Here is a 19,956-nt window from a genome sequence, read left to right on the forward strand (position 1 = left end):
GGCCTCCCTCCCTGCGCACCGATCAGAGCACACGCCCGGCACAGCCCTCTGCAAGAGAGTGACACAAGTTCCTTTAACAGTATTCGTCCGTGTTTATTGGAGGAGGCCGCAGGCAGAAAACAACAACACAGAGATCAGAAAGGAATTAAGCAGGAGCTGATGAGCTGTGGCCAAAAAGTAACAGTACGGTTTCGCTTGTCTCCTCTTCATAGCAAGCTTCTGGCTGCGGCTGTCTTCTCATGCAGAGCACAGGGGCTGGCTGCACATCTGGAACACCACAGCACAGAGCAGGAATGAAGGGGGAAAGGTGCAGAGACCATGCCAGGGTTATTTTCCATCAGAGTAAACTACACAGGATGGAGTAACCTTACTTCATTGGCGTTCCCCCCTACATTCATGTAGAGTGCATTAAGAGAGGAACTCTGAGTAGCCTTGAAAAGACTGAAGGCTTAAGTAATGGTATGTCTCAGGCAGCGTTAACAGAGGCAGAAAAGGTGAACTGCTGAGGAGAACCACAAGAATCAGACTTAAGCTTCATGCACCCAAACCAGTATGTTCATAAGAAAAAAAATTTGGAGGACATTTAAATATGTCTAATCACTGTTGCTGGTCTTTGGCTTCTGATGATCCTACTGCTCTTGCACTGTGATGGAAAACCACTCTCGCATGTATGGCACACAGCAGAAAAGTTAACAGTTCTTAAATGTTTCAAATACAAAGGTTTTCAAACCATCCCTAATATAAATCAGTAACCCAAAAGAAAAAGATTATTCTGAGATGCAAGTCAAAGTTCCAATTTCACACAGTTCAATACAGATATTGCAAACATTTAAATAACTTCTAGTACAAACATACTACTACCCAGCTAGAAAAAATAAAAGCTCTGGGAACACATTCTGATGGTCAGAGTTTTCCACCACCGTTTTAGCATTAGGTACAAACAATGGCTTTGCCTTCCTAGCTACATTGTCCTAGTTCAAGTATAATGAAGCACTCATTTTAATAAGGAAACACCCCACATTGATTCAGCTTACAATCCAAAGTGAATAAGGATATTTAAAGATTAATAGAGCCACTCTCCACTGAGCTTTTGTATTGAAACTCATCAATCACATCACAGATAAAACCGTAGCACAGAAGTGACATTTGCCCATCTGTTACCAACAAATGCCATTTGGGTCAAGAAGTCAAACATGAAGATAGCAATATTCCAAAGGTAGAGATAGAAGTCCCTACCCCACATGCTTTCCACCCCCACCCCAGATTCCAGATGGCATTCATTACAGTAAGAAAAACCCCACACAAATATTTTTGTCATCTTAAAAACCGTTTACTTATGACAAATTTCCCAACTGCAAATCACTATTCTTCCATGTGCAAGGTACAGAGAAAAATTAGTCACATATCAATTTTCAGATACTCAAGAAGAACAAACTGTATGAAACCAAAGTTCTTTCTGCTTCCCATATACTTTATCAGAAAGGATTGCCCCTCGCCAGCACTACTGGCTTCCCACGTGCATAGTCTGGAGCGACTGAAGTGCCAGTGAATGGACAGACAGAGTTTTAAGTGTCAGAAGCTGACTGTCAACATTCTGATATTGCAAACACACCATCTTAACTGAAGAGTTTGATGCTCATACACTTGTGGTATTTTCACTCTAAATGAATATAGAAGTAGCATGTTATTAAACCAGTTAAAATCCTTTATAGAACAATGGGCACCACATGCTAAATAAATCGGGCTAAAGCTAGCATAAAAATTAATTGCAACACTAAGTAGTACGTGATGCACGGCTTCACCTTCCTTTTTCTCTACAAGACACATGCACACTGAATATTCTGATTCTCTAATGTTAGAACAAGCACTTTAAGGATATGCATGATTCCAAATAAGATAGCCAAGACAAGTCGTAGAAAACGCATTTTATTTATATGGAAAAGGCTACATCGAGACTTGGAAAAGGTCTGGGACAGCGTTAGGTCGCCCATGTGTCAAAACCCAGTTGTGAACGGTAACATGAACGGTTACACAACTTTCTACATAGCAGTGCAATTAGTTCACATTGCAATCAAATCAAGTCAAGTATGCAACAGAATCAAACCCAAGTGTTTCTCCACAGTCAGCGTACAAAGAATTACAGTGCAAAGAGTATTTCAGGTTTTAAGGAGTCTGCAGTCAGTCTTTAGGCTGTCCCATGGGTGGGATACTCCAATTACTTTCAATACTAGCAGTTGTATCTTGCCAACACTGTGCACAAGCAAGTCAGTCTAAACTGAAATGACTTACATGGTAAATAAAATAGTCTATACAGTAAAATAAAATAAAACCCAACCCCAAACAAATGATATAAGTGAACTAACAAAATTCAAACACACTTATGGAACAGACAAGGTACTTTAAGGACACACATACAGGATTCATCACAAAACCGGCTACTTTCTCCAGCAAAAATCATTTGGTTGCTTTACACCTGCGTTATGGATCTTGTAGGCTGAAGATGCAGATGTCCAACTATCAAAAAACATAATAAATGTCTCCTGCAAAGCACACAAAGAGGATAAATATTCTTATCACAGTCTTAAGGTTTATTTTTGGAAGTTTGTTCTCCTTTGCTCCAGAAACACACATGGGTGGGAAAAAAAAAATTTCGAGGGGCATCATGACACATCAAAAGAGTAAACTGTGCTCCATTTCCTTCTAACTTTGAAAAAATCCTAGAATTTACAGTACTCTGTGGTATATGAAAAAGTCTTCACAAGTTTACATTGCATATTTCTGAGTCCATTCTCTCGCATGTCTGTTGTATCTGTATGTGCAGAAAGAAGGCATTACAGTGGAGAGCCGTTAGTGATACACTGACAGTGGCCACAGGTTTACTTAACACAGATGCTGCTGAGCTTTTCACCTTGCAGCACCGATTCTTACAAACAGTAAAATAGTCTGAAAGCCCAGCAACACCACCAGTGCGTGTTCAGTTTCTGCAGCTACCCACCAAAGCTCTTTTGACTCAAAGCCAATCTCACAGGCTTGTATTAAATGCCTACCACATGTGTATTTCCCTGGCATTTCCCAGCTGATTCCCTTATTTGTACCCTGACAGGAATTTGTTGGCAGTTATTCCTAAGCATGTATTCTTGTTAACAGTCTGACAAACTTCACACATTTTAGCTGCATAAAATTCAGTGCAATTAACTGGCTTTGGAAAGTGAGGGGACAGAAGGCACAGGGGATGGTTTCAGGTTTTTTCCCCCCTCTATTGTACACTATCTGCATTTCAGAACTTGAAAGGAAAAAGCTTTCTGAGAAGTGCTTTTGAGTGGATTTTAAGTCTTGGCTCCTTTCCTTCTGATGTGAAGCTGATAAACACTCCCAGAAGGTAAATGTCAGAGAGGCAGTCACTTCCCCCTCTGGCCCTTGCACGTTACATTCTGGTCTTCAGACTAGATTTACTTTCTTCTGGGCCCTCCAGAGAAAATGTTGACAACATTTTTTAACTTCTCTTAAGATCAGTATAGCAACTCACTCATTAATTGGCTTACTTCTTACAAATATGCTACCATACAAGTCTTTGCATTTTTACTTCCAATGAAATGCCCAAATGCTCACAGATAACCTGCCCTATCTGTCATTCCCTAAGCCAAGATGAGACTAAAAGTAATTTAATAGGTGAGCATCCTAGGAAGCTGTACTCAGGACTAAATGTTCTCCTTCTCTAGCAATGATTAGATTTTGAGGTTTGGAGATAGATATATTCCTTATCCACTTCCTTCACAACAAGGAGGCACAATAGCTGAAATCACTGTTAAGCAAGTGGAGGGGTAAGAACTGAGACATAAATGGGGGAAAGCTGAGGCACAACATCCTCAAGTTGAACACTGCAGTGTTTGAGCACTTCAGAAGTGGGCAACGTCACTTGACTGCATCAGACATCGAAATGACATTTTAGCAATTGTTACTCTAGGGAGAGAAATACTTCCATAGACTTTGACAAAAGTTCCACATCACTCCTCTATTCAGTCCTCAAGGTACTGGACCTGTGGTATGTGATGAACTACAAGCCACTAGCACTAAGTCTTCAGTACTGAAAAATAGGTACCCATTTCTCAGTCAGATAATCAGAAAGTCAGAAATCCTTCTGGATATCACAAACATTCCACAGAACATGAAGCAGAGAGTCTAACAACTAAAATACTTTGCAAGGTTACCAAAAAGCAACTGAACTACCAAAAATAAGTCTGCCCTAACTAAATCTATAACCACTTCCACAGCTTGAAGAAGCCAAATCAACAGCGGTGGCAAGGCCATCTATAAAGATGCTGCATGCCTATGACCACATCATCTATTGGTAAAGCCACCAGGAAATGTCACAAATTTTGGGGAAGGTTATTCTGTTCTTGACAAATCATGAGTGGAGGTATTTGGAAAACCTCAGAGATTCCTACTGCCTGTTACTATCCTGAACTGATCCATGTGTTTTAGTCTTAGTACCACATACACCTAGAAAAATCCACAGGTGCTGAAACCCTGTCAGAGAAGACAGCCCAGGCTGCACTGACAGACAGCAGATGACATCCTGGATTGTGCATCCTGGATATAGCAGTAGAGTTACCAAATCTCCCAGAAGTAAGCAAACCAGTATTTCCTTCCTGGATCACACATTCTGTAACCTTTAGCATGAAGACCCTGGGTAAGCCCAGGAGGAGCATGTAGCTGATATCAGCAGTATGCAGCACAGATAGAAAAAAATTCTCACAGAGGTAGTAGTTCCTCTATGAAACAATCTGAAAATCAAGGTGGAAGAAAAGGCCAAATCTTCCTGCCACTAACAACTGCAATTTGTTCCTTATTATGCAACAAATTAATTCTTAAGATTAAATTAAATGCTTAGGAATTTGATGCATCACTTTGCCTAAGTATCCACAGATGCCAGTACTCAAAGTGTGAGTGCTCAAACAGAATCACTCTAGTGAGGTGCCAGAGCACCAGGCTTGCTAGTGACCTCCAAATCTTGTTATGCTGTATCATGAGGGTTCAGCCACCTATGTAGTTATAAAACACTGCTGCAAAAACCTCCTTAGGAGTGATGTGCAAAAAGAAGACAGTAAGCCTTCATTTTGAAGTCTGGGAAATGCAGGGGGTTCTGCACTATGAGTAAAAGACCCCAGAATAATGTTCTAGTCAGTACAGTACCCTTAGGTTTGGTCTAGAAGTGTGTAATATTTCAGTTACATGCTGTCTGTATTACTTTCCCATCACCAGAAACTTCTTGTAAGTTCTACAGCTGTTCCAGGATGTAAAAAAGGCTTTTTTTGTCTGCAAGCTGCTGCAAACTGCAGCACTGGTTCTTACCACTAATTAAAACTGAATATTGGGCTATCCTACATTTACCACACAGTGTCAAAAAGACGTTTGTTGTTCAGACCTGGCATCTTACAGGCTCAATTGGAGGATCACAGTAGAAACAAGTAACTCACATTTGGGAGATGATTCTTCATTAATATGAAGATGAAAGACAAAAGAGTGAAAGTTTTATGCAGCTAAGGTGGGGGAGGAGGGAGGGGAAGGCAAGCACCCATCAGCTGTATGCCTACAGTGTTCTGCTTGCCATTCCACTCATTGATATTCTCAAGATTTACAAAGCTACTGCTATGGAAACTTTTAAAGACACTGTTTTTGTAGATTAAGACAGAAGGTGTGTGGTAGATAACCATCTCCACATACCAGAGACATAATTAGGTCTATGTTATACTCACTTTTCCTTGTCTGACTTGTAGATCTGTGCAATATCCGGTACTAGTGGGTCATCTGGATTAGGATCACAAAGTAAGGAGCATATGGACAATAAAACTAAATAAAAGAGACACTTGATTAAACAAGTTACTTTGCTTTATTTCTGTAGACCTTTAATATATCCCAGATCTCTGAAGGAGGGTGGTAGAAGGGAGACTGGAGAGAGACTGCATATTAGTACTATGCTTTCACATCACTATTCTGCCTAAAAATGTTTATACAGCATCATTTTTCTAGGTGCTAAGTAAACAACACCTGATACTAGCCTAGAGAACCTGAAACCCATGGACTTGTGCCTTTGTAACAATCACTCTCCCATGTTTTAACCCAGGAACATTCAAACAACTGCAGACTACATAGTTACCGATAAATATTTGACCAAACTAACCTCTTCCATCTACAATTGCTTCAGACTGTTACTATTTGACTGCCACGCAATACTCTTTGTCCTCACTTCTGTGCTGACAGTTGTTCTCTCCTTCATATCAATACTTCACTTTACTTGATACTTCCATATTCAGAAAACATTTCAGCAGCATTATGTGCAGGTATTCACTTCCAAGCCCACACTCATTTCCTGGTGTTGAGCCAAGAAGGACGTTTCTAACGTTTTCAGTCCATGGTTTTCAGAAAATTGCTCGGTTTATACTCAGGGCTACTATAAATACATGTGTACACAGTTAAACAACTCTAAATGTGCTGTGAAAGGCAACTGGATGCTGCCATCATCTGCTTTGACTTGTTTCCAGAGAGCCTGGACTAACACCTATTTTCAGCTGCAGCAAGTTGAATCACTTCACGCTAACATGTTTAATTCTATGAAGTGCCAAATACACCTATGTTAGGCAATTGGCTTAGAATAGCTGATCACACCAACCAGGGGTGCTAACAGTGTGTTGTAACTCTTTGATTCAGTAAAACAGAGAGAGAAACTCCTGTGAGCCACCAAGCTAGTTTCCAGTTTATGAAGTACGTAAGGTGCAGGCACATCAGATTAGAACACACGAGGCCAGCAGACTTTATAACTACAGGATGCTTCAGCAACTGAACAGAGGAAAGTGCTGAGGAGCTAAAACCTTAAGAGTCTTCAGTTGCAAATGCAGACAGTTAAACATCATATAAATGCCACCTTTCATTTGCCAAATGCTTCTAAATAACTAGACACAGGCCGATTTTTTGCTCAGTGATAAACAACCTGTTTCTTTGGAAAGCTGACGCCAACCACACACAAGACCAATTCATGTCTTCAGCAACTACTTCAGGAAACTCTGTTAGATTTGATTTAGCATCAAACAACTCCCACTGGACAAAAACTAACCCTTTTTCCCCTTGATCATAGGCCAAATGCAAGGACTCTGTTCTAAAAAAAGACATGCTGTTTAGAGAGCTCTCCAGCACAGGAGCAAGCTGTGATACTGTTTAACCTTTTGAGCCATGAGACCTTTCTGTAATATGACTGAAAGCATGCCTAAGCATTTTGAAGATGGGAGAGAGAAAACAAACACAGCACCCACATTTTCAGCAGCTTTTGAAGCCACACAAAATGCCTACAACACAAAAGAATTGCTTAATTCTAACTTCAATGTTCCAAACATCGGCAGCATTCTACCTCAGAAAGTTCAACTTTGGGACTAGAATATTTGAGTAAGTCTTTAACTGATGACTTTGAAAGCAGCTACATTTTAAAACTGTTCTTCTGACAGAGGAAAGCAAACCAGAACAGCTTCTCTCATTTTAAAAATAAAGTGTAATTAAGACTTTAGCCCACACAAGGATGCTCAGGCAACCCAAAGAACCCTCAATAAGCAATCAGGTAAAGCCCACACATGTCAGTATCAGGGATTTCCCATTTATATTCAAATTACTCTGATTTTGAAGCTCTGCTCACCAGCTTCTCTTCAGGTTTGCATGCACAGGCAGCTATAACAGAGAAGTCGCACTGCAGGCTAATTGGACATCCTACCCAACTTGGTTTAGAACTTCTCTGCAACACACACTTTATATAATGTGACATCTGCACAAGCATTCCAATGGAATTTGCCACTTCTGTAAGGTGTGGGGTGAATGTGTTCCCTCTGCCACCCTTAGTGCAGCAGTGCACAGAAAGCCACCAAAAGCACACAAGCAAACCTGTGAGTTTACCTTTAGATACCGTCAGAGCTGGTGACCACTGCGATCTCAGGATGTCAAGGCAAATACTTCCATTGCTGTTTATGTTTGGGTGGTAGATTTTTGTTGTAAAAGCAATCTGAAATTGAAAAAAAAACAAAAACCACCAAAACCAAGTGACATCAAATTCTGTTTCTTATAGGTGGAACCCCTAACACTGTCCCTTCAGTTCCAGTCATACTAGATCTGCCAACACAACGTATTGGTGAGACCTATTTGCTCGTCCACTATGAACATGTATCCTGCTGCTGTCTTTCTGGTTTTAACTTCTAAAGTTAAGCCTCAGAGAACTAAAGCACAGAAACAAAGCTTTGACCAAAAAACCCAACCAAAAGGGTGAGAGTTTTGAGATGAAGGACTTACTTTTGGTGGTTTGAAAGGGTAGTCTGTTGGAAAGTGTACTGTGAGGAAAAAAACTCCCCCTTGGTATGCACTGTCAGGCTGGGGAAAAAAACAAAACAAACAAAACACATTCATATATTTCAGTTATTTTGGAGCTTCCCTTCTGAATGCAGATAACCTCCCAAGGCTGTGAGTATCTTAGAAAATCCACTCTTTTGTCCAGTACACAGCCCATTATAGGCTGTGTACTGGGAAGTCAGAGAGGGAACTGAACCCTCCCCACTGGCTTGCAGAGCTGCAGTGGAGCCAGCTGTGACTACTACCACAGTAGCCCAGCACAGCTACTAAGTGCTGTCCTTCTTGGGCAGAGCAAGGGAGGGAGCAGTGTTTGAACCGACAATCCATCAGCTCCACCACACCAGGGGGAATGCAAAACCCAGAGCCAGTGTTCCGAATCCTCTCTCCGTGCAACACCACAGCTGCTCTGATCCTCCTCCATCCTTAAGCTACAAACATACTTACCTTAAGAAGTAGTTTCTCTTTGCAGATGCAAAGAGTAGGATTTTCCAACATAACTCAGTTGATCATGATGGCATCAGGGGAGTTTTAAAACACACAACATCTTTGTGACCTGTACAAATCTGTGAACATGCATTTTGTTAGAGAACATGTGCACAGGTTTAGGTCCAGGTTGCACACAGTTAATAGATAGAAATTACTTTGTTGCAGTCATCTGTTGAGGAAATCTTTCAGCTTTATTGACTAGAAAAGTGAGGGGGAAAGTCTCAGTGCTAAATGACAGAGCAGTGCTGCCATTTCTGATCAAAGGCAGAAGAAAAAAAACAACACAACCCTCTCTCATTACCTGGCCAATGTGAAATAGAAACATAGGAACTCAGCCTCAAAGATCATTTTTTGGGGGAGTTTTCTTATGGAAGAAAAGGCAGACTTTAGAAATGATGTTTATTTTGGAGAAATTACAGTTTTAGAGAGAAATGCAAGAAGTGAAATCATAAACAGTCTACTAAGACATGTTGTCTTACACATTCAAAATGCAGTGTTGCAGTATAAGGCAAGTTATATATAGTATTGCTAAGAAGTCAGCATTAACATCAGAAGAGATTGCCACTGTGCTTCCTATTAGGTATGAAAGGACTGTTTGCATGCATGCTAAATGGATTTATCAAAGTTAAAAACAAGCTGAAGATGAGACAACTTCAGTGTCAGAGAGAAGGCAAAGTAAGGTCACATTACACTTTGAGTGAGGTATATAAAGCATGTGAGGGTGGCCATAGACAGAAGGGCTTACCCTGGTTCTTCACACAGGAAGTGAATTCTGAAGGTAAGCTTTACTTCCCTGCTTCCCACAGGCCAGCAGGAAACACAGGACATGCATCCCTATTTCCTGGTGTTATCAAGATAAAGGGTTACTATCTTGACAGTGTTCTTTTTTTGTGTCTCAGCACCTAGGGCTGAGAAAGGTTGGCAATAGATGCTCATTTTTATCCTTGACTAGAGATATCTGAGGAACCTAAAGCAAAAAGAATGTTTTCCTCTACAGAATATGAAAAGTTAAAAGCAAGCTGGAAGGAAAAAGAAAAAGGAAAGGGGGAAAAAAAAGGGAATTTCAGAGCTAGTATTTCCCTGACTCAGGTCACAGGGTCAGTCAGGAGAGAGACATTATTGGTGGCAGGCAGCAAGTAAGCTTTTGTTAACTCTTCTTTGCTGTTTTGTCATTCACCTTTAAGCAGTGCAGGAGGGCAGAGGTCAGACCGACATTGTATGTGAAAGAACGGTTGTTAAAGGAGAAATGGCAAAAGCATTAGTATTCTACAGCAACACTTGCCACCATCACTTCAGCTGCCGCTGGGCCATTGACAAGTTGGACAACAGACTCCAAATTAGTAACTGATCTTTCACTGCTTCAGAGCAGCTGTGCTGAAAATGCAGAAAGTCTCACTGGAGACAGTTTCACTTTTCTCCACCATGTGATGTTGCATCTTAATGGACGAAGGATTGCCTCAAAATTTCAACTCCCAGTGATTCAGCTCACCATCTGAACCAGACACTCTTCTTTCCAAATTACTGAGTCCAAAATGAAAACACTAGGAGAAAACACTCTGTACCATGATACTGTTAAGCACCCCTTTTTCCCTCAGGTCACGTTGTTCTTCATTCTTTGTGCTAAAACCCTTTTCAGTTTTCCTTTAAAATTCTGTATTTAAGCTTAATTGTTTCTCCTTATGTCACTTCCTTGACAAGAGTCAAAAATGGGGCCTTTAGATATCTCCCTCAAACTAGATTACCCTCACACAGAAACCAAAAGTACCCACAATTACTGGTTTACAGTTCACAAGAGCCAACTGATTTTGCCAGAGCCATACCACAGCCATCAAATGAGCCCTACCTAAAAGCCCCAAATGGTGGTATACATCTTTTCTCTCGTTTAGAGTTACCGGCTCGAACAATGGATCACAGCCACTCTTTCTCCTTTCACATGGATTAATCTTCCAGAATTGATCATCTTTAAACGGCAAGATTTTCCCCTTGCAGCCCATATCACCAGTTCCAACACTGCAGTCGACTGATTAAGCACCATGAAGAGTTACAGAAAGAAGCTGGTTTCAGACAACTAAGAACATCAATCCCACCCTCAGTCTTTCATCCGTACAGAGCACAGCTGAATGTTACTGCCGTGTTTGCAGACCCCCGAATTAATCCTTCTGTAACAAAACGGGAAAGAAGGTCTGTTTTCTAAGGGGCAGGAATTTTATACTTACAGGTCCCATAATTGTGGCTTGCCAGTGGAACACTGAAAGTCAAAAAGATACAATTAGAGATTTCAAAAAAAAGTCTGTAAGCAAAAGAAAGTCAGCTGAGGCAATGGCCTGAGAGGAACTTACAATCATCTCCAACGGGGCCGGCGGAACAGTGGGCCGGGGGGTCTCGTTGCAGATCACTCAGTTCCTGTAAGAAACACACAAAGATCTAAAAGACTGTCTGTGTGATGTGGTGAAATACCCACCAATGAGCAGCATCACTTCAAGACTGACAACATAAAAAAGTTTTATTACATAGACTGGTAGTGTTGCAGGAGAAATCAATGCTTGAAATGCTTATTGATACCAAAAGGGAAATTTTCTTCCAGATAGGTCTGCAGCTAAAACCAGCATTGTGCTATAAATTGACATGTCTAAGTATTTAAGTTATAGACAAGTTCATTACATAATTGAGTTCATGCTAGATATACTGGTGCAGACACACACACACAAAATTAATGAGTTTCTGTAAATTCATGTGCTGTAGCTTTTGATTTTACAGAAGCTTCCTTCATTGGTCTAATCTATGGACACTAGTTGAGTTAAACTAGCTCATAAAACACTTGCAGTCTGCCTAGAGATGATCCATGGACATCACAAAAAGGTTCCTAAATAAATTATAAAGGAAATACAATAGCTCTATGGCTTCTTTACCTTACCTTGATTTAATTCCCTGCATGGCTTTTCTTCAAAATGGTTAACAAAAAAACCCCCCAAGCTGGAATTTAAAAGAAGCCTTCAAAGAAGTTTGTCCAAGTCAACTGATTTACTTCTCCTACTGTCCACATGGTGCCAAATAATTTAAATGTATTATTTAATTACACAAAACCAGCTTAGCTTTTTATGTGAATTAGCATGGTTATAGCAAATGCAAGACAAGCCAGTCATTAGTGCTGGTTCATTTTCCTTGATTCCTTTTGATGTCTGACATACTACTGTACCAGTAAGGAACAGCCCTTTCCAAGTCTAAGCTGATAAGAACTGTGCTGCAGTATGTTTAACAATTATGTGCAAATGCTTCTATCGAAATAAGCTAAAAGATGTGTGACTCTAGTAATTACTCAGAACATACACATTGAAGTCAACAATAGACATAATGAAGTCTGCAAATCTCTCCTTGTGTTTAGCTTAAGGAATAACAGTGGAAACATTTCCACTCAGAAATCATTAGTCAAGAGAACTATTTCTAAAACGGAGGTTAAAATTGAAGTTTTATTCAAGTGTAGAGTTTGTGTGTATAAACAGACATTATGTACAATTTGAAGGGTTAAAGCTCTGTACTTCATCTGCCCTGATGCAGTCATCCATTTGTGACATGCAGTAAACGTTTCAACTCGCTCACAACTCTGAGGGACACAATTGACCGTGGACCTGACACCTAAGTTCAGGTACACTTCCTACATGCCCACTCTCCTCCCTGAACTCAAAGAAAGGTATTGCAACTTATCTGCTACTCTATTAACTGGTTGAAATGTTACTACTGGCTCTGAAGTCCCTCCTCACAATCGCTGTGATTTAGAACAGAAGAGACAGTTCTTGAATGTACTGAAATATCTCAGGTTGCCAGCCAGTGCTACCTGCCTGCCCTTAACTTGATTCACTTGGTGAAATTGCACACTGGCCCAGGAACAACACTCTGGGCTAGACTTAGACTAAGAAAGGCAACAGCAAAACCCTTTAAAAGTGCAGTTCCCTTTTTAATCAGAGGATTCAGATTTCACTAAGGGAGAGATGACAGACAACCAGCAATCTATGCAAAGCTAAGATCACCAGTACATGAAAGGAGTCAACAAGTCTCGAGTTTCCAGGAGTCACAAGAGAGCTGTAAAAGCATTAGCAGCAGCAGAGCTGTTACAGCCCCTGCCTACTCTAATTTGCAACTCAAGATCTAGCCCAACATGAGAAGATTAAGTCTTATACACACACACACACTGAAAAAAGGCCAGCTACACCAAACTGTCAGCCAAAACAGAGAACTCAAAGCCTAAACATGATGTGGTTGAGAGCAGTCATGGCTGGCTACACAACTGAAGGCAATGATGGGAAAAATATGTAGCTTGAATGCTTCCAAAAGTCTCTAAAGTATATGCAAGCATTTCCTTATGCATATGCAAACTGCTAGGCAGGCACTTAATTTTGGAGTCACAAGTCCATTACAGTACTCTTATGTGCTAGACGCTTTCCTCCAGGTCTTTATGTACCCCAAACCCACACAAACTGGTTTTCTTCCATATGGACACATGTACTTCAGAATTGGCAGGAACTGGGGATGACTCCTCTCTCAATTTTTTTCCAGGCTAAAGGCACTGAAGTTTACCTATTATGAACCTCTGCCACGTTTTCAGTCATACCTTGATGAGACCCAGAACTATCAACTCCTGTAACCTTTAAAACAACGAAGAAAAGGCTTCCTTCAACTGACTTCACTAACTGACAGCAATGTTCACAGATGTATTCAGAGAGCTTCTGCAGCTAGGAAACAAAGCCAGACCAAACTTCCAAATTCCTAACAGAGCAAATTCAAGGCATATTTTCCAATCATAAGAAATAACATACTGAGACTAATGTGGTTTAAACATACAAATGGTAACATCATCAAACTTTGTAGGAGAGCATGAAAAGCTTGAGTCTTCACATACAGCAGCTCATTTCAAGCTGGGAAAAAACCCCAAACAATGAACTGTTAAGCTCTATATTGTTAATTATGCTGTTTAAGCGTCACAGTCAAAGGAAAATTATCTGGAGATCTTAAGACTGAGATTTAAAGCCTTCCAACATCTTTTGAAATGGTGCAAGGAGATAGTCAGAATGGCCTTGAGTCAGACTGACCTGCTAGTGTCCAGAACCAAACACTGCAGAACAGTTGTGATGATTCTTTGGGATAAGCAGATGTAGAAAAAAATGCCTTCACATTCATAAAAAGGATCAATTGAACATAAGTATTCTCTATTCAAAGCAGCAAAGATGTTTTTCATAAGAAGTCCTAAACTTTGCTTTATCAAGACACAAAGCTTAAGAGTTACAAAGCACAGTATGCTGAACCCTCATCAAGAAGGGTAAGAGAACTGCATATAAGGCACTCGCAGCCAACACTGAAGATTCCCCTGTAATTCTAAGTGGTAATTGGTTCCAGCAGCTTTGCTCATGTTTTATGGATTATCACCATGTAGCTGCATGATGCAGTTCTGATTACTTCAAGGGCTTGTCTCTACCAATATTTTCAGTCACTGGTATCGAAAGTGCCAGTGCAAAAGCTTGATGTAGATAGGCTAACAAACAGGATCTAGAACTCAAATCAGTGTAGATTTGGTTTCGAAAAAGAAAGTCAACACTACAAATGACAGCACACACTGGTGATACATCTTTCATGGGAACACACAAACCCAAGATTTTGTCTGCAAGAGGCAGCTGCATGAGCTATTTCAAACACTGGTTAATGTCACAGCATAAAAGCTTGTGAAGAGCTCCAACACGTGCCACACTACCCCAGTACAGCCAGGATAAACTTGTACAGAGAAAACAGCTAAGCTGAGGACAGTGGTAGGAATAAACCTTCTAATCCACTCAAACGTGGGAAATATTACAGAGTAGGATAGAACACTGTTAATTCTCTCACTGCTTGCAATGGATAGGCATTGCAGCAAATTATTTCTCCTTTTGTAACTACAGACCAGCAGCAGAGCACAAAAGCAAACAGGCACCATGACTCGGGGGGAAGCTGATAGAGGAATATTAGCATAATGCTACAACAGCTCTCCAGCTATTACTGGAGGTGGGCATAGCAAAGCCTCCAAATCAGCACTTTCATTTCACCACACACACTTGGAGTAGCTGGAGACAGCCTGAGGCAAAAATGTAAAAGTTAAGAGATGTAAAACACACACTATAGTAACCCTTAAATGCTGGCAATACTTCTGCATGCGCAGACTAGTACTCACTGTCAAAGGAGAAGACAGGATGCAGTCCATGAAAGCATACAGTTGGTAAAGACTGAAAGGCCAGATTAATACTTCCGTTCTTCATTCCCATTTAGGATTATCTCCTCAAAAGCTACAGAACAAGGCTGTAAAGGATACTTTGACAAGGAGATCAATATCCTCAGCACAGTACTCATGGCCCCTCAGTAGCTATGAGTAGTAACAAAAAACCAAACAAAACATTTAAAAAAATCTCTATTTCTCTCAGTTCATGATGGGGACAAAAGACTGCAGACTATCAGAAGACCAAAATAAACTGCAGGCAGCATCACAAAAAGCTATTTCAATTCTCTAAATGGCAGAACCCCCCAGCTAGAGCCCTCTTCCACACAATTAAAATATAGGGGTTTATACTTGCAAGCAAGGTTCTTCCTTGCACAAAACACACTGCAGGCCACAGAATCACTTCCCACCAACTCCACACTCACACTGCTGCCATTATATTAATGCTTATTTGGAACCATCTGACAAAAAAACCCCAGTGATTGAACTTAGTTAAAGGATTCTTTGTTCTTCATAAATTCGGTAAATGTAAAGCAAATGCTGATCACGAGAGCTCTCCATGTAAGGCTCTCAGTAATAAAGTGTATGGTTGTATGCATAGTCGCAATGAAAAGAAAATTGCTGTGATACCACAGCTGATGCTTTGAGATTAAATAAAGCATTTTACACTAGGAATCCCCAAAGTAAGTTTCCTCATTATGTTTATTACCATCCAAAGACAGCATGTGACTCAGGAGTTGACAGCCAAAACCTAAACCACAAACATCAGCAAGATTTACTTCAGTCAATTTACAGTAACAGACTTATTGCAATGTAGATATTTGAGCCCTGTGTCCTGTTAGTCTATGCATACATGAAAGACATACTGAAACAAACAGACATATAGTTCACTGATCTATCTAAATGCCTGAATGCTTCTATTCTTACTGAGCTGTAGGAGAAAAACAATCAAGCACTATGCACCACCAAGATAAACCCCAGCAGCTATTTTTAAACCGGTCATCAAATGCATCTCTTCTAACTGGTTGCAAAATCTCTTCCAAGTCCAATTTTTCAAATGCCTATAGCAGAAGTAAATACTGGGTTTGGACTTACTTCAAAACAAGCACAATACCAACCCCCATTAGCACTAGAGGAGCACCCAGAAATACAGGGTTTATAATGAAAACAATGTCCTCAACAGTACTACTGAGCTGCCAGGACAGCAACCTGCCAATTAGGTATGTACACAAAGAACTCTCAGTAGGCATCTGAGAAAACTGGCTCTGCATAAGGATAGATGGAAGGAACCAACCTCCACACTAACTTCCATAACGTGACATCATTACGTTCTGCCTCGCGCGGAAGCCGTGGTGTCTCTGTTTCCAGAGATGGCAACAATAAAAGCCTTTTGGTTTAATATCCCTCCCCAACTACAACCTCCAGTGTTTGTTTTCATCATTTGCAACATCTGGAACTTACAATGCCCACAAAAACAGGTATTCCTCTTCCCCTGGTGCTTCAGACAACGGAGAAGCGACTCCTGCCCCAAGGAACACTCACACTGCATCACTCACACAGCACAGCCAAGTTTTGGACAGCATAAACCCCCAATGCCTCTCTTTGGTGCAATGGCAAAGCAAAGCAGTGACAAGGTCAAATAACACAGGCCCCTCAGCTTACAATGAGGAAGAATCCCCTGTCCTTGTGAAATTCACTGAGGAACACAATTGTCCTGGATGCCGCCCTGATGGCTGTGCTTGCACAGCAGGGCCTTCGTGGCCTCACTGCTCTTCTACTTCACGTTCATCAGTTATCGATTGCTCATTTTAAAAGAAAGCTCCCAAGAGCTACACATCTTTCCACTAACAGTGCATAGTCTTGAAGTCCTCCTTTGAGGTCCGGCCCCCAAGGCTTACGAACAAAACACAGGATGCAACTACACAGATCACAATGGCAATACTATTTAAAATTGGCCAAACTACTTAAAATTCACAAAAATAACTGTGAACACACACTTGAGATTGCCACCCAAATCCCTGAGCTGAATACAATTCTCAGCCATCCTAAAACCACCCAAGATTAACTGCAGACAGTATGTCTAGACTGACAAGCTCCCAAGTAATACCATTGTGTTTTCTAACAGTGCTTTGTTCTCCAAAAAGTTCCTCTAGGCACTCTATGAAACCCCGAAGTCCTGCATTTCCTCTACTCCTCTATTCCCTCGGATAGAACACATCTATTGAACTTCACAGCCAGTCAAACACATCAAGGAGTTAGAGGAGATAAACAAATCATCACGCAGACATTTTTCATCCATATTAAACTTCTAGTTCTGTAATTTTCAGGAAATCTCTACATGTTACAGTGACATCCAGATAGTTTGTCTCTTTGAACTTAACTTCATGTCAACTTTCCATTTGAAACATTCCTATTTACTTGCCACCTTCCTCTTCTACTGCTCAGGAGGCAGACTGCTGGCCAAGTCCCTCCAGCAGCCATTTTTCTTACCTTGGAAAAGCAGGAGATAGTGATGAGGGTAGTTAATAAAAAGAAAACCATCAACAACCATCTCTGCACCAAACTAGAAGCAAGATGTGACTAGTTCTGAAGCTCGTCTGAGGTATTGGGATAGGTCCTTCCCCAACATTTCTTCACCTTTCAGAATAGATGGAAGTTACTGTGTGATCAGGAAAGGTTATGCTACCTCCAAGTCAGCGTCCCAACCAGCATTTCTGCATGTTCAAAGGGTAGAAACAGAATCTAAAAAGACTAACAGGAAGGAAGATACTCTTTCCTAAGTAGTCTACCCATCATTTCACATCTATCCAGCACCAAGTTTTTAAATGCCATGCTAAAGGCAGCCATGGGTTTCCAATACACATGCAAGTTTCTAAAGCAAGAAGAAAAGTTACACAAAGCGTGTGACAAGAGAAAAACACAGAGAACAAGCCCATTCTAACAGAATCTCCTTTGAAAGGCCACAAACTACCACTCCATCTCAAATGGTAGAAGACTACTACTTTCCACCTTAGCAGAACAAAACTCAACAAGAGGCAAGAGGAGATCTTCAGAATAATCCTTTTCATGCAAATGCAAGGATAAAGAGACGTTCAAGAAAAGGTGTGAAATTGAAAAGGCGACAAAAGACCAAGCATGCCCACAACACGGAGAGGCGTGACAGTTGTTGCTAGAGAAGGATCTCTGCAGTTATTTATTAGTATTTGATATCGTGTTCAATACCATCATTCACAACAAACATGTGGTAACAAAATTCTCCCTTTATTGCTCTGCCTGCAAAGCATAATGAGATTGATAGCACGAGTCATGACTATCAACTTCTGGTAGAAATCCATCTAAATGATTTTGTACGTGTTGTAGGATATCCCAGATTTGCCTGCTGCAGGGCTGACTGGTCAGTAGAGAATTCTCATCCTGTAACACCGACGTTTTCCAACAGCACAAGGGAATGCAGAACGAGGAATTACAGCGCAGTCACAGAACCAGGATAGCACAAACATCGACTAAACATGGCACGTCAACAGCAACAAAATACCATGGATTCTATATCATGCCCAAAACACCAACATGGACTCAATGTCTATGTTTGCTACCCCTGGTGCCTTTGTTGTCTGTGCTGTACTATGACCAGTTCGGTCTTGTCAAACAAAAGGAATCTAAACATTGACTCCTCGCTTAAAACCTGGCCATTTACAAATGCTGCCCAAAAAACCTGACATCTGGGATACATTCAAAGGTCACATGAAGCGCTGGGCTGACAGCACTTCCTAAAGTGGAAAAAAAAAACTTCGGCACACAGCTAACCAAGCCGTGCTCAAGGGGAACGAGGTATTCTGGCACCAGATCTCTTACTTGCACCTCTGCTAAAGATAACCCGTTAACGCAACGTCGCCTTTCACCCACTGCCTCACGGCCACAGCGCCGTGCCCCCGGGAAAGCTCTCCGAGCGCTTGTAAAAGACAATTTAAAGGGCTGAGGCGGGGTGGGGGCCTTGAAGAAGGCGAAGAGTCCCGACACCATGAGGAAACGCACAAAAGCCCCCCTTCCTCCACCTCACACCCTCCCCGACCGGGACAGCCGCGCCCCGCGTCGGGCTGGGCCCCTCCGCCCTGAGGCAGCTCCGCGAGGCCCCGACACCGGCTCTGGGAGCCAGGGAAGGGCGGCGGAGGCACGACCCAGGAGTACCAAGGACGGGCCCTGGGCAAAGACAACGCGGATCAAGAGCTCCCGCGACGCCTCCTGCTGAGCCGCGGCCCTGCCCACGACCACCCCCGGGTGCGCGGAGGCCCCTCCAGCCCCGCTGTCGCTGCTGAGCCCCCACTCACTTTCTGTATCCGCTTCAGCGCCATGGGAGTGCGGAGCAGGCGGCGGCAGGGAGAACAGCTCGGGGGGGGTCGGAGCAGGCAGTTAACGGCATCGGCGCGCGCCGCGGGAGCGAGCAGGCGGGGCCGGGCTCGCGCTCCACCGGGCCCTTTGTGACCGCCTGCGCACGCGCAGCCTCCCTTGCAGCCCCTGGAGCCCTCCTAGGAGCACGCCGGGAAGTGCAGTCCGTGGGGAGAGCAGCGGCGGCGCTGCTGCCGCCTCGCGGCCAGGAGGAGGAACTTCTGTGACTCTGAAGTGCGTCCGCCCTTCACGTTTAACATTCACGGTGACTGGAGCGGGCTGCTTTCAGAGAAGCACAGAACGGTCTGGGTTCGAAAGGGCCTTTAAAGCTCAAGTTAAGCGCCCTTGCACTCAGCAGGGATAGCTGCAACTACAGCCTGTTGCTCACAATCTCAAACAACCTGACCTGGAATGGTTCTAGGGATGGGGCTTCTACCGCCTCTCTCTGCACCCTGGGCCAGGGTCTCACC

The 19,956-nt window shown here is 42.1% G+C and overlaps 1 protein-coding gene across 3 annotated transcripts; it reads right to left on the reverse strand.

Moving 5' to 3' along the window:
* Positions 1 to 76: 76 nt before the first annotated feature.
* On the reverse strand, positions 77 to 19,573 carry UBE2D1 (ubiquitin conjugating enzyme E2 D1). 3 transcript variants are annotated; one of them, XM_009898655.2, is made up of 7 exons: positions 19,429 to 19,573; positions 11,208 to 11,271; positions 11,085 to 11,116; positions 8,326 to 8,403; positions 7,936 to 8,041; positions 5,757 to 5,850; positions 77 to 2,809 (listed from the first exon to the last, which is right to left on the reverse strand). In XM_009898655.2, exons 1-7 carry the CDS (start codon positions 19,450 to 19,452, stop codon positions 2,764 to 2,766), a joined length of 444 nt encoding a protein of 147 aa, XP_009896957.1. In that variant the 5' UTR covers positions 19,453 to 19,573; the 3' UTR covers positions 77 to 2,763. The 3 variants fall into 3 exon arrangements, with proteins under 3 accessions (XP_009896957.1, XP_054030614.1, XP_054030615.1); XM_054174639.1 differs by lacking the exon at positions 19,429 to 19,573 and adding an exon at positions 8,827 to 8,945; XM_054174640.1 differs by lacking the exons at positions 11,085 to 11,116; positions 11,208 to 11,271; positions 19,429 to 19,573 and adding exons at positions 8,827 to 8,945; positions 9,614 to 9,912.
* Between the last annotated feature and the right edge of the window lie 383 nt (positions 19,574 to 19,956).

Source organism: Dryobates pubescens, chromosome 30 (genome assembly GCF_014839835.1).
Source record: "Dryobates pubescens isolate bDryPub1 chromosome 30, bDryPub1.pri, whole genome shotgun sequence".
Classification (NCBI taxonomy): domain Eukaryota; kingdom Metazoa; phylum Chordata; class Aves; order Piciformes; family Picidae; genus Dryobates; species Dryobates pubescens.